Below are 13587 nucleotides of genomic sequence, written 5' to 3' on the forward strand. Positions count from 1 at the left end.
TTATAGAAAAGCTCACCATGGAAACAAAGAAATCCTGCAAGAGGACATACCTCTTTCTTTCTTTTTCCTCTTTTGTTTCCTTTTTAAATAGATGTGCTATCATTTGCCTTTTATGTGCAGCTGCTTTAACTTCCGTTGAATTTTATTGTGGTCAAACAGGTAATATTATTACACTTTGCTCAGGAGGCTCTTGGAAATAAAACTATTAGCATATATACTTCGGTTAAAAAGTTTAGTTTAAAATATTAATTAATGATGATAAGACTCATAAAGACCAACTACATTTCACGGGAGGCCCTGAAAATGAGACTTGGCCCCTTTCCCCAACAAATACTTGGAAGATACCAAAAGCAGAATTCACCTTGAAAAAGTGTCCCAATCTCTATGAACTTTTTTATTTAAGAATCCAGAGTAATCACCTATTTTTGCAATAAAAATATTTTCAAGAGTAATAAATGTACAATTATAAAATCAGAAAAGAATGAAATCCAAATCATTTGGATGTTAAGACTTCTATGTGCTTAGGTTCAGAGAACACTGCCTCGGCTTTGGTGACCCAAGATTTTGTATTACAACTATTCACACAGTTGAGTACCTTTGTGTTCGATCAAAAAATAATTAGGTCAGACTTGAGCAAATCTGAAAAAAAAAAAACAACAAAACAAACCCAACCAGAGGCCTAAACAACATCTAATAACTCCTGCCTGTCCTTTCTGTTGTGTTCTTGCCATTTATTTAATGAGAATTACTTGGAGTCAGTATTCCTCCATGGCCTTGTGCTTGTGATCTCCACGCCAGGCGAATGAGCAGGCCCTCTGATGGGTGCCAGCTGCTAAGAATTCCTAGTTCACCCTGCTTTTACAGAAAACAACTTCAACTTATTTTTTTAAACCATGAACTTCCTAAAGGAAGCCACTGAGATGAGAGGCAAAAGAGCAATTTCATTCTTCATGCAAATTACAACTACAGAGTCAATGAGGAAGAAAAGGGGCTGACAACATGATCATTATTAAAGTAGCTTTTGTGCTGATGTCTGTATTATTAACAAGGCAGAGAGGCCAGGTTTACCTTCCAGGTAGTGTATTTGCGTCAGTTGCCTCCAGCCACTAATGAAGCGTGTTTCCACCTTCTCCTGTGCAGCATAATAGGCAGTATGTTTGTCAATCCATGGTATATTGTTTAATCCTTGGCATTTGGGTTATTGTAAACCTAGGTAAATGCTTGCTTGTTTCTATTAAACCATAAGAATAATTAAATCTCTCTATATACCAATAGGGGTAGGATCAAAATAAAGTGTATTAAAATATAAAAATCAGAGTGATGTGGTTTGCTGTAGATCCTAGATCATTGGATGCTAACCTCCTAACCAAGAGAACTGTGTATATACATACACTCACACACACAGACACATAATTTTTTTTTACCTAGCAGATCTCTCAAGAGAGCTTTAGCCTCTTCCAGGATATGTACTTATTCCTCCCCAATTAAAAATAAATACAACAAAAGGAAGTAGGATAAATTTATTCCCCAGTAGGCTTACGATTCAGAGGTGGAAGGCGGCAAGGTCAGAAGAGCCTTGAGTGCTATTTTGGAAGAAAGGGAAATGGAGCCTACATAACCACCCTTCCATGACCTGTGGTTTGAGAAACACAGCTCTGAACGGTTCCCACACAACAGCTGTTTTTCTGCCTCACCATCATTGAGGACAGGAAGTGGAATGGCACATAGAATGCAATTTATAGGATCTGTTCCCTCAGAAAGTGAAACAGGATCTCCAGGCTATTAAATTCACTCCAGTGCAGCATCCGAACTCACTTGTTAAAAGGCATTGTCTGCCTAGGGAAAAAAAGCTTTCATTTGTAAAAAACTGAATATTTTTTAGAAGTATTATATAAATACTTATGTAGTGACTGGGTTTAATAAAACTATTTTGAAAATTTACAGACATTTCAATTCATTTAATTCTCATAATAGGACCGCAAAGTGATCTGAAAAAAATCTACAACCACATAAAGGCCAAAGGCTCTGCAGACCTGGCTGTACTATCTACATCTAATTCTGGGACTAAGCTAACGCTGAAAGGTAAAGATGAGAAAATATATCATTTTGGTTTTAACAAACAAGTGTTTTTCTAATTTGGATGTTCCATCTAACTATGGCTATTGAATTAAAATTTTATAGCAAACCTCCTTGCTCTGCAAGTGCAATTTGATTTTGAGGATCTTGCAAAATCCATGTGAAATAGAAGCATCACTATTTCCCTCGTCTTCTAATAACAAACTGTCTGCTGGTTTCCCAAAGGATCCCAGGCTCAGGAGCCTGTTGGCTAAGTGTCCAGCTCCCACAGGTTCAAAGGCTCAGTGTCATCTGTGTCTCATGCATGAGTCTTCTGATTGACATCAAAATTGAAGCTTCTGTTCTGAGCCTGGGAATCCCATGTTAGAAATGGGTCTAAGAAGATATATTCAAGAATGATCAACAGAATTGTTTATGCTTCCAAATCAACAGATCTTTTGACTTCTTGGAAGCAGTTTGAAGACTCTCCAGAGTCAGCTAGCTCTCTTATGCATTTAGTTAGATGGGGTAAGAGAAGGAAATAATCTCAGGGTCTTGGGGGTACAGTTTATTTCCTCCGCCATTGGCTTGCTCTCCTTAGCCACTTCGTGTTTCTTAAACAATTCTATGAGGGTAGGTCAATTCTTAAAATTGCCACTAGAGGGCACAAAAGTACAAGATTTGCCTGCAAGTTGAGCCTTCTGTAGTTCTATTCTTTTTGTACATAATCCGTCCATCAGATATTCGATTAGACATTACATTTTAGCTTTTAGATCTACAACTATTCAATATTTACCTTGTCATTTACTTTTTTTGTGTGATATTCTGAATAAGATCAAAATCAAAAGTTATGTTTCTACCGCTACTATTGTAAAAATGTATTTTCATATATTCTTTAATTCCTATAACCTATCTTTTGTACTTTAAGATTATCCCTCCAAATTCATGATTTAGAATTTTCATAAGGAGATTCTTTTCCTCTGAAAAATACATGAATTTATGACTACCACCAATATGTATCCAGCCTTTTTTCCATGGTGAAAAGAGAAAATGTCAAGTTGCTATAGAAAAGCACACTGAAGTGAGATTCACAAAAGGAAATAGCTTTAGTTTCTTCCCTCCTTTGCTATCTAAATGCCTGTGCACCCGCCTTACAGAATAGTATGCTTCTGGCAAGTCAGTTGCAAAATAAAACTTTGTATTTAGAGTACTACATTTCTTGAAAGGGGCATCGTTGTACTGGCAAAATTTTAGGATAAGTTTTTATCAATTTTTTAACATAATAATCATACCAAATAATGCAGAAACTATTAAAATAGATGCCAAAAATATATATAACTAATAAACATAACAGTATTCAAAATGATTCACAAATTATAAAACCAGTCTGCTTGCATAGCAGAAATGGTTCCCTTAAAGGTCTCCTAATTAGCTGTCTGTTCCAAGTCTTCTTTCTACTGCCCTTAGAGTTAACTTCCTACAACACATGATCATGTTAGCTGGCTGCCTATAGGCTGGATGTTTTCCCCACCACATTTGCATCAAGTTGGAACTCTTTTCTGGGCACTAAAGGAACTTTACAGTGTGGTCTCTTTCTTCACAGCCTCTCCATTCAAACTTCATGCCTAGTCACAGAGGTCTGCATAAGAATCCCTAAATGTTCTCTCTCTTTCCATCTATATAGCTATTATTTCTATAGCAAATAAAAGTAATTTCTAACATTTATTGTACTTACTGCATGAGTAGCCACCGCACAAAGTGCTTTACATACATATTCTCAATCTTACTTAAAATTCTGAGGGGTGTGCGTTATGAGCTTCATCTCACAGGCAAAGAAATTGAGCGTTAGAGAAGGGCAGTGACTCCACAGAAGTCATGCCAGTGTGAGTTCAAAGTTCATGCATCTGAATTACTCTGGCATAATGGGTACCATGTGCACACCTTCATACAGCTATGGATTTTTCTCTAAAGGAGGAGAACAGTAGTAAGATCTTGAATCTCACTACTTTCTTTTCTTCCAAGCAGAACCGTCACCTCCTCTGTGCTCCCGTTGCCCTCTTGGGTGCCAGGATGTTGGTCGTTTATACATTCAGATCCATGTGCAGAGTGGGGCTCCTACAGGTTGGAGAGGCTGGGTTATTCATCTTAGTGTCTTAATGACCCAGCAGAATGGCCAGCACATCGAGAGGATCTATAAATGGGAACTATCCCATCTGCCATTTGGACTTTGAGAAAACGGGGGCTTATTCTACATCTTAGGTGCCCATCAAAATCAATCCATGAGTTTATCTTTCTCCTAAGGTATTCTCTTTTGAAATATGTAAATTTACTTTCTAAAAAGCTATTTCTTATGAATGTATTAAATGCATTTTTTTCCCTTTTAAAATAGCTGGACAGTGTTCTTTGTAAACATCGAGAGTTTGAATGTGTGTATGCTTAGTATTACTTATAAGTTATTTATTTATAATGGAGCCATTTAATATTTACATAGAGACAGAATACAAAGTGAACTTCTAAAGACAACTGCCTAAAGGATTCGTCTCTGCTTCGTAGATGGCCCGCTCCTCCACGGTGGCCATTGCCCCTCCTGTAGCCTCTCACTGCTAAGTCAGTGTCCCTGCTCCATCACTGTAGTGAGTTCTCCATTTCTGGAATCAAGATGGCGCTAAGCTGCTTATATGAGCCCACCTACCCACCGCATCCACAGCACCCACAAACCAATGGGACAAGTGGCTCCTTGTTTCTAATGAGCCACAAAGCACATTGTATGCCCATTTCTGAACTGGCTCCAGCTAAGATTTTATAAATGAATTGCTGCTATTTTAAAATGGACTCTTCCGAGTGAGGATAGGAAGTCAAGATGGCGGGGTAAGCAGACTCTGAACTCACCTCCTCCCGTAGACACAGCCAATTTACAACTACTCGTGGAAAAATTACCCCTGAGACAGAACTGAAAACTGGATAAGAGGAACTCCTGCAACAAAGGACAATCCTAACTGAGGTGGAAGAGGCAGAAACTCCCTTCTGGAGAGAAAAAACGCCGCCTTCACAAGCCACCAGCTTCACGGCCACCGGGGAGCAGCCCACAGGTACGCAGCCTCCCTGGAGGAGCGGGGCCCTGAGCCGGGAGCACCCCCGCTGTGGGGCATTTTGTGGACCCAGCACAAGTGAGACGAGTGGCATAATATATGACTTTGCCTGCTACTAAAGCATTGGGGAGCAACCCCAGAAAACCTGGTTCACAAAGAAAATAAAACCGGCTCTTAAAGGGCCCATGCGCAAACTCACCCGTTTCAGAAAGCAACCTAAAATCACCAGAAAGAAAGGTGCATAGCGCTTTGGTGAAAAGAGACTCACCTGATAGGCCCTGAGTACATCTCGGTGAGAGGAGAGACCTCTCCAGGGACTGGGACATTCGCGGCGGCCATTGTTGTGGCCTGGTGTGGGCGTGCTGACACAGACGCCATTGGAGTTCTCCCTGGGGCCTGCTAGCCCAGGTCTGCCCCACCCACTAGAGCACCGATTTAATCCAGCTCAGCCAGGGAGGGCAGCCCACCCTAGAGACTGGCCTCACCCAACAACAAGCCCTCAGGCAACTTGTGGGCGTGCATAGAATGGTGACTGGATTCTCTGCAGCCTGGCAACTGAGCCGACTTCAGTGGGGCAGAGCATGCACAAGGAGCAGGTGGAGAGTGTGGGGCGGTGGTGGAGTGTGTGGGGCTCCTGCCGTGGAGAGACTGGGTCCACTTCAGGAGGTCGGGGCGCGCACACAGGGTAGGACTGTGTTGATTGTGTGTGTGGACCTGTGGGCGGCAGGGCTTGTCAGCTGCAGAAGAATTGTGCTTCTCAAAGACCCACATAGGGGGTTTGCACCACCTTCCAAAGCCTGAAAAAATTGGATGCTCCTGTGCCTGAGGCCAGCCCCACCCAGCTGCAATCCTCAGAGAGCTGACAAGAGACCTAAAGGCTGGAGGCTTATAGCAATTGTAAGCCCCTGAGCCTAACAACCTGCCACGCTGGAGGCCTACTCACTTAAAAGAAATACTGCAACACAAATGTAGTATTAGAACTTGCAGCCAACCATGCTGGGGCTCCCCACACCTGATAAAGAGACTGAAGGGCCCACAACAACTACAAACAGCTGAGCATTACAACAGGTGACCAGGAGCATAACTCGCCCTACCTGGGCGCATACAGGGGGAGAAAACAGGCCACAACAGAAGGACACACGTAGCCCACATAGGGCTCACCCCTGGAACATTGAGAACTGAGGGAAGCACACTGTAGGCCTCCTAAGGCATTACTTGTATAAGGTCACCTATCCAAGAGCAGGAGACGTAGCTGACCTACCTAATACGTAGACACAAGCACAGGGAAAGAAGCAAAATGAGGAGGCAAAGGAATACATCCAAGTAAGGGAACAGGACAAAACCCCAGAAAAGGAACTAAGTGAAACAGAAATGAGCAACCTACCTGACAGAGAGTTCAAACTAAGAGTGTTAAGGATGCTCACTGATGTGGGGAGAAGAACAGATGAACTCAGTGAGAATGTCAACAAAGAAATGGAAGATATAAAAAAGAACCAATCAGAAATGAAGAATATGATACTGGAAATGAAAAATTCGCTATAGGGACTCAAAAGCAGAGTAGAGGATACAGAAGAACGGATCTGTGAGCTGGACGAAAGACTAGAAGAAATTACCCAAGCTGAACAGGTAAAAGAGAAAAGAATTAAAAAGAGTGAGGACAGTCTAAGGGACCTCTGGGACAACATCAAGCCCACTAACATCAGTGTTATAGGTGTCCTGGAAGGAGAAGAGCAAGACAAAGGGGCAGAGAATCTATTACAAGAAATAATAGATGAAAACTTCCCTAACCTAAGGAAGGAAGCAGACATCCAAGTACAGGAAGCACAGAGAGCCCCAAACAAGATAAACCCAAAGAGGCCCACACCAAGACACATCATAATCGAAATGTCTAGAATTAAAGATAAAGAGAGAATCCTAAAAGCCACAAGAGAAAGTCAAGTTACATACAAAGGAAACCCCATAAGGCTATAAGCTGACTTCTCAGCAGAAACCTTACAGGCTAGAAGAGAATGGCATGATATATTTAAAGTGCTAAACGAAAAAACTTACAGCCCAGAATACTCTACCCAGCAAGGTTATCATTCAAAATGGAAGGAGATTAAAAATTTCCCAGACAAGCAAAAATTAAAGGAGTTTGTCACCAAGAAACCAGTGCTACAAGAAATGTTAAAGAGACTGATTTAAGGGGAAAAGAGAAGACCACAAATAGGAAAAATTATCTATTTCCATGATAAGAGGGCAAAGGATACAAATGCACAAAAAAGAGGTTAGATATGATATCAAAAACATAAAATGAGGGAGGAGGGGAGTTAAAGAGAAGAACTTTCAGACAGAGGTCAAACTAAAGAGACCATCAATTCTGTATAGAAGGAGAAAGGCACAGAGAAGGACTACTAAAACACTGAGAAAAAAAGTTAAAAAATGGCAGTAAGTACGTACTTATCAATAGCTACTTTAAACGTTAATGGACTAAATGCCCCAATTAAAAGGCATAGGGTGGCTGACTGGATAAAACACCAAGACCCATATATATGCTGCATACAAGAGACACACTTCAGACCTAAAGACACTCACAAACTGAAAGTGAAGGGATGGAAAAAGATACTCCATGCAAATGGCAATGAAAAGAAAGCTGGGGTAGCAGTATTCATATCAGACAAAATAGACTTTAAAACAAAAACTGTAAAAAGAGACAAAGAAGGGCATTACATAATGATCAAGGGAGCAATCCAACAAGAGGATATAACACTTGTAAATATCTATGCACCCAATGTAGGTGCACCTAAATATATAGAGCAATTATTAACAGACATAAAAAGAGAAATAGACAGTAACACAATAATAGTAGGGGACTTTAACACTCCACTTACACCAATGGATAGATCATTCAAACAGAAGATCAATGAGGAAACATTGGCCTTAAATGACACACTAGAACAGATGGACCTAGTAGATCTATACAGAGCATTCCATCCAAAAACCGAAGAATACACGTTCTTTTCAAATGCACATGGAACATTCTCCAGGATTGATCACATATTAGGCCACAAAATGAGTGTCCTTAAATTTAAGAAGATTGAAATAATACCAAGCATCTTTTCTGACCACAACGGTATGAAACTGGAAATCAACTATAGGAAGAAAATCAGAAAAGCCACAAATACGTGGAGATCAAACAAAATGCTACTGAACAACGACTGGGTCAACGAAGAAATCAAAGAAGAAATCAAAAACTACCTGGAGACAAATGAAAATGAAAATACGACATGCCAGAATTTATGGGATACAGCAAAAGCGGTTCTAAGAGGGAAGTTTATAGCAATACATGCCTATCTCAACAAACAAGAAAAATCTCAAATAAACAATCTAACAATGCACCTAAAGGAACTGGAAAAAGAAGAACAAACAAAGCCCAAAATCAGTAGAAGAAGGGAAATCATAAAATCACAGCAGAAACAAATGAAATAGAGACTAAAAAAATAATAGAAAAAATTAAAAAACCAAGAGCTGGTTCTTTGAAAAGATAAACAAAATTGACAAACCTTTAGCTAGACTCACCAAGAAAAAAAGAGAGAAGGCACAAATAAGTAAAATTAGAAATGAAACAGGAGAAATTACAACAGACACCTCAGAAAGACAAAAGATTATAAGGGAATACTATGAAAAGCTCTATGCCAACCAATTCGACAATCTGGAAGAAATGGATAAATTCTTAGAATCATACAACCTTCCAAAACTGGATCAAGAAGTAGAGAATTTGAATAAACCAATCACCAGTAAGGAGATCAAAACAGTAATCACAAACCTCCCCAAAAATAAAAGTCCAGGACCAGACGGCTTCCCTGGTGAATTCTACCAAACATTCAAAGAAGACTTAATACCTATACTTCTCAAACTCTTCCAAAAAATTGAGGAGGGGGGGAAGCTACCCAACTCATTCTATGAAGCCGACATTACCCTGATACCAAAACCAGACAAGGACAACACAATAAAAGAAAATTACAGGCCAATATCACTGATGAACATCGATGCAAAAATCCTCAACAAAATACTAGCAAATCGCATATAACAATACGTTAAAAAGATTATACACCATGATCAAGTGGGATTTATTCCAGGTATGCAGGGATGCTTCAACATTTGCAAATCAATGAACGTAATACACCACATTAATAAAATGAAGAATAAAAATCACATGATCATCTCAATAGATGCAGAGAAAGCATTTGACAAGATACAGCATCCATTTATGATAAAAACTCTGAATAAAATGGGTATAGAAGCAAAGTACCTCAACATAATAAAGGCCAGATATGACAAACCCACAGCTAATATCATCCTCAACGGTGAAAAACTGAAAGCTATCCCTCTAAGAACAGGAACCAGACAAGGATGCCCACTGTCACCACTCCTATTTAACATAGTACTGGAAGTCCTAGCCAGAGCAATCAGGCAAGAAAAAGAAATAAAAGGGATCCAAATTGAAAAAGAAGTGAAACTGTCACTATTTGCAGATGACATGATTTTATATATAGGAAACCCTAAAGAATCCACCAGAAAACTTTTAGAAGTAATAAACGAATACGGTAAAGTTGCAGGATACAAAATCAACATACAAAACTCAGTTGCATTTCTATACACTAAGAACGAAGTAGCAGAAAGAGAAATTAAGAATACAATCCCATTTACAATTGCAACAAAAAGAATAAAATACCTAGGAATAAACTTAACCAAAGAGGTGAAAGATCTGTACACCAAAAACTATAAAACATTGCTGAAAGAAACTGAAGAAGACACAAAGTAATGGAAAGATACTCCATGCTCTTGGATTGGAAGAATTAACATAGTTAAGATGTCCATACTTCCTAAAGCCATCTATAGATTCAATGCAATCCCTGTCAAAGTTCCAACAACACTTTTCACAGAAATAGAACAAAGAATCCTAAAATTTATATGGAACAACAAAAGACCCCGAATAGCTAAAGGAATCCTGAGAAAAAAGAACAAAGCTGGAGGTATCACACTCCCTGATTTCAAAATATACTACAAAGCTATAGTAACCAAAACAGTATGGTACTGGCACAAAAACAGACACACAGATCAATGGAATAGAATCGAAAGCCCAGAAATAAACCCACACATCTATGGACAGCTAATCTTTGACAAAGGAGCCAAGAACATACAATGGGGAAAAGAAAGTCTCTTCATCAAATGGTGTTGGGACAACTGGATAGCCATATGCAAAAAAATGAAAGTAGACCCTTACCTTACACCATACACAAAAATTAACTCCAAATGGATTAAAGACTTGAATGTAAGACATGAAACTATGAAACTTCTAGAAGAAAACATAGGCAGTACGCTCTTCGACATCAGTCTTAGCAACATCTTTTCAAGCACCATGTCTGACCGGGCAAGAGAAACAATAGAAAAAATAAACAAATGAGACTACATCAAACTAAAAAGCTTCTGCACAGCAAAGCAAACATCCACAAAACGAAAAGACAACCTAACAACTGGGAGAAGATATTTGCAAACCATACATCTGATAAGGTTTTAATCTCCAAAATATATAAAGAACTCATGCATCTCAACAACAAAAAAACTAACAACCCAATTAAAAAATGGGCAAAAGACCTGAACAGACTTTTCTCCAAAGAAGATATACAGATGGCCAACAGACACAGGAAAAGATGTTCAAAATCATTAACTATCAGGGAAATGCAAATCAAAACTACAATGAGATATCACCTCACGCCCGTCAGAATGGCTATAATTAACAAGACAGGAAACAACTTGTGTTGGAGAGGATGTGGAGAGAAGGGAACTCTCATACACTGCTGGTGGGAGTGCAAACTGGTGCAGCCACTACGGAAAACAGTATGGAGATCCCTCAAAAAATCAAGGATAGAACTACCATATGATCCAGCTATTCCACTGCTGGGTATTTATCCAAAGAACTTGAAAACACCAATGCGTAAAGATACATGCACCCCTGTGTTCATTGCAGCATTATTCACAATAGCCAAGACTTGAAAGCAACCTAAGTGCCCATCAAGGGACGAATGGATAAAGAAGATGTGGTATATATACACAATGGAATACTACTCAGCCATAAGAAACGATGAAATCCAGCCATTTGTGACAATATGGATGGACATTGAGGATATTATGCAAAGTGAAATAAGTCAGAGGGAGAAGGTCAAATACCGTATGATTTCCTTCATTAAGTAGTAGATAATAACAACAATAAACAAACACATAGAGACAGAGATTGGATTGGTGGTTACCAGAGGGGAAGCGGGGAGGGAGGAGGGCGAAAGGGATAATTTGGTACATGTGTGTGGTGATGGGTTGTAATTTGTCTTTGGGTGGTGAACACGATGTAATCTATGCAGAAATAAAAGTATAATGATGTACACCTGAAATTTATACAATGTTATAAACCAATGTTACTGCAATAAACAAAAAATAAAAAAATAAAAAAAATAAAAATCCAGACAGCTGCTTGCTCATGGTGGCATTCAAAAAAAAAAGACACTGAGGACTAGCTTCAGAGTGTAAGCGAATCTGAATTCCGGTGCTTTAAAGTTTCGAGAAAGCTAAAGTTAACTGTTTACTAGCATCTCTCTGATTTTATTTCAGAAACTGCTGCACCAAATAAGGAATTTATTCGTATTTGCTCTAGGTTGAAAAGGGCACAAAAAATAAATAAATAAAAAATAAAATAAAATAAAATAAAATGGACTCTTCCTTACGCAGGCTGTCAAGACTTTTCCCTCGAGCATCACTGAAAAGCAGCTAAGATCTGTACTGATTCTGTGTGTTGAGGAGATAGTGTTATACATAAGGGATGAAGTTTTGTGAAGAGTATAAAAAGACCAGAACAAACTGTTTACTAAACAGCAGAATCAGACAAGAAGTCTGCTAATTTTGTTGGCGGCCAAATCAGTTCATAAAGCCATTAAATGTCCATAGCTTTGCTCGTCTCTCAAAAAAAAAAGGAAGACAACTACTACAAAGAGACCAAGGAGAGAACTAAGCTTCTTGAGGGCCAGGACTAATCTTCCATTTCAGGGTGTCTTACATAGTTCCTGATTCACAATAGATGTTGAATTAACTTTTAGCTACTTGAAAACTTATTTGCTTTCAGTGAAAAAGTCTATTTCTTGTTTGTAAAATATCAAAACAGTTTCAGAGTTGCTGAACTTTCCCTTGTATATCTAACTTGCTCTTATTATGGCAAAAATCACCCCATATGCATTTCAAAAACCTCTTTTAATTTTCTTTCAGTGTTTCAACTGAAGGTAAACTCGATTTTTTTTAATAGGAAAAGGCTACAATTCCTTTGAGAAAGGCAATCTCTATCAGAAGCCAAATTGAAATTTGGTTTCACAGCAAAAGCCAGTTACAACATAATAAAAAATGAAGCCAAAACTTGGAGTGAGCGTATTGAAAAGTCTTTTGTTGGAGAGGAAACGACCCATGAGGTTTTGTGCAAATCAGAAGGATAATTTTGCCTTGTAACTCATATTTCTCTCACTTGCTCTCTCAGCTCCTACCTCGCAGATAGAGAGGTAGAAAAGCTAGACCAGAGAGCACAGAGTACGTATTACCTTTTTAATTCTCCCTTTTTATCAAGGAATAGGAAGAAAATATTATTTAGAAACAAAAGATGTGTAGAGATCCTTTCAATCTTTTCTGGTTTTTAGAGATAGAAATTGAGTCAAGAGGGGCCGAATTGCCACGGGTCCCACAGTTATTGGCATGATGCAGGTCATGCATTGAATGCAGGGTCTGCATTGCAGGTCTGCATTGAATGCAGATACGAATGCAGGTCATGCATTCATATCTCCCAGTTTCCAGACTAATGTTCGTTACCCCCATACTTCACTAACAAACTATACCTGGATTTTTTTTGTTTTCTTAACAGGATAGACATGTTTAATGTTTTTTTACCACTTCAAGAGTTTTAATAAATATCTTTCTCATTTGTAATAAAGATAATCTAGAAACTTGTCATTCTCTCTCTGAATTAACCATATATTAACCATATATCGCTAGATACATCATGGAAATCTAGAGGCTTGGCCCAAGACAGTAGCAATTTCTTATGGTAGCAATTTGTAAATGCATGCAAAATTCTTAAATGGAAATGAATAACCAAGTGAGAGTTGAGCCTGCACACAAAGCCTATACCCCAACAGCTGGTGATCACACATATGAAAACCACAGTTGTCTGAAGTGCAGAGATAGGTATCCAAGGATGGTTAGTCTTTGGATTATGGAGATTTAATCTGTTTAAGGATAGAAATGCTTTTCTTTAAATAATTAGTATTGAAAATCTTCCTTAAGACATGTTTACACACTTCCTGGTGTTAGTAAGCATACTGGGTAAAACAGAATCTCCCTTGGACCAAAGACCTTGTGGTTTCTCAAGGTC

The 13587-nt window shown here is 38.8% G+C and overlaps 1 protein-coding gene across 3 annotated transcripts in view; it reads right to left on the bottom strand.

The window, feature by feature from the left end:
- Nucleotides 1–13587, bottom strand: part of PRKG1 (protein kinase cGMP-dependent 1) — a 1223752-nt gene that overhangs the window by 75951 nt on the left and 1134214 nt on the right. Inside the window, exon 1 of one of the 3 annotated variants that reach the window (XM_087432198.1) lies at nucleotides 5413–5585. The exons of the other annotated variants lie outside the window; for them this stretch is intronic. Within the exon in view, the coding sequence (XP_087288324.1) occupies nucleotides 5413–5522 (110 nt within the window). The 5' untranslated portion in view covers nucleotides 5523–5585. Of the gene's footprint in view, nucleotides 1–5412; nucleotides 5586–13587 lie in introns of those variants that run through there. 3 annotated transcript variants of the gene reach the window in all.

Source organism: Ceratotherium simum, chromosome 6, assembly GCF_057802395.1.
Source record: "Ceratotherium simum simum isolate JZ-2026a chromosome 6, ASM5780239v1, whole genome shotgun sequence".
In the NCBI taxonomy this organism is placed as follows: domain Eukaryota; kingdom Metazoa; phylum Chordata; class Mammalia; order Perissodactyla; family Rhinocerotidae; genus Ceratotherium; species Ceratotherium simum.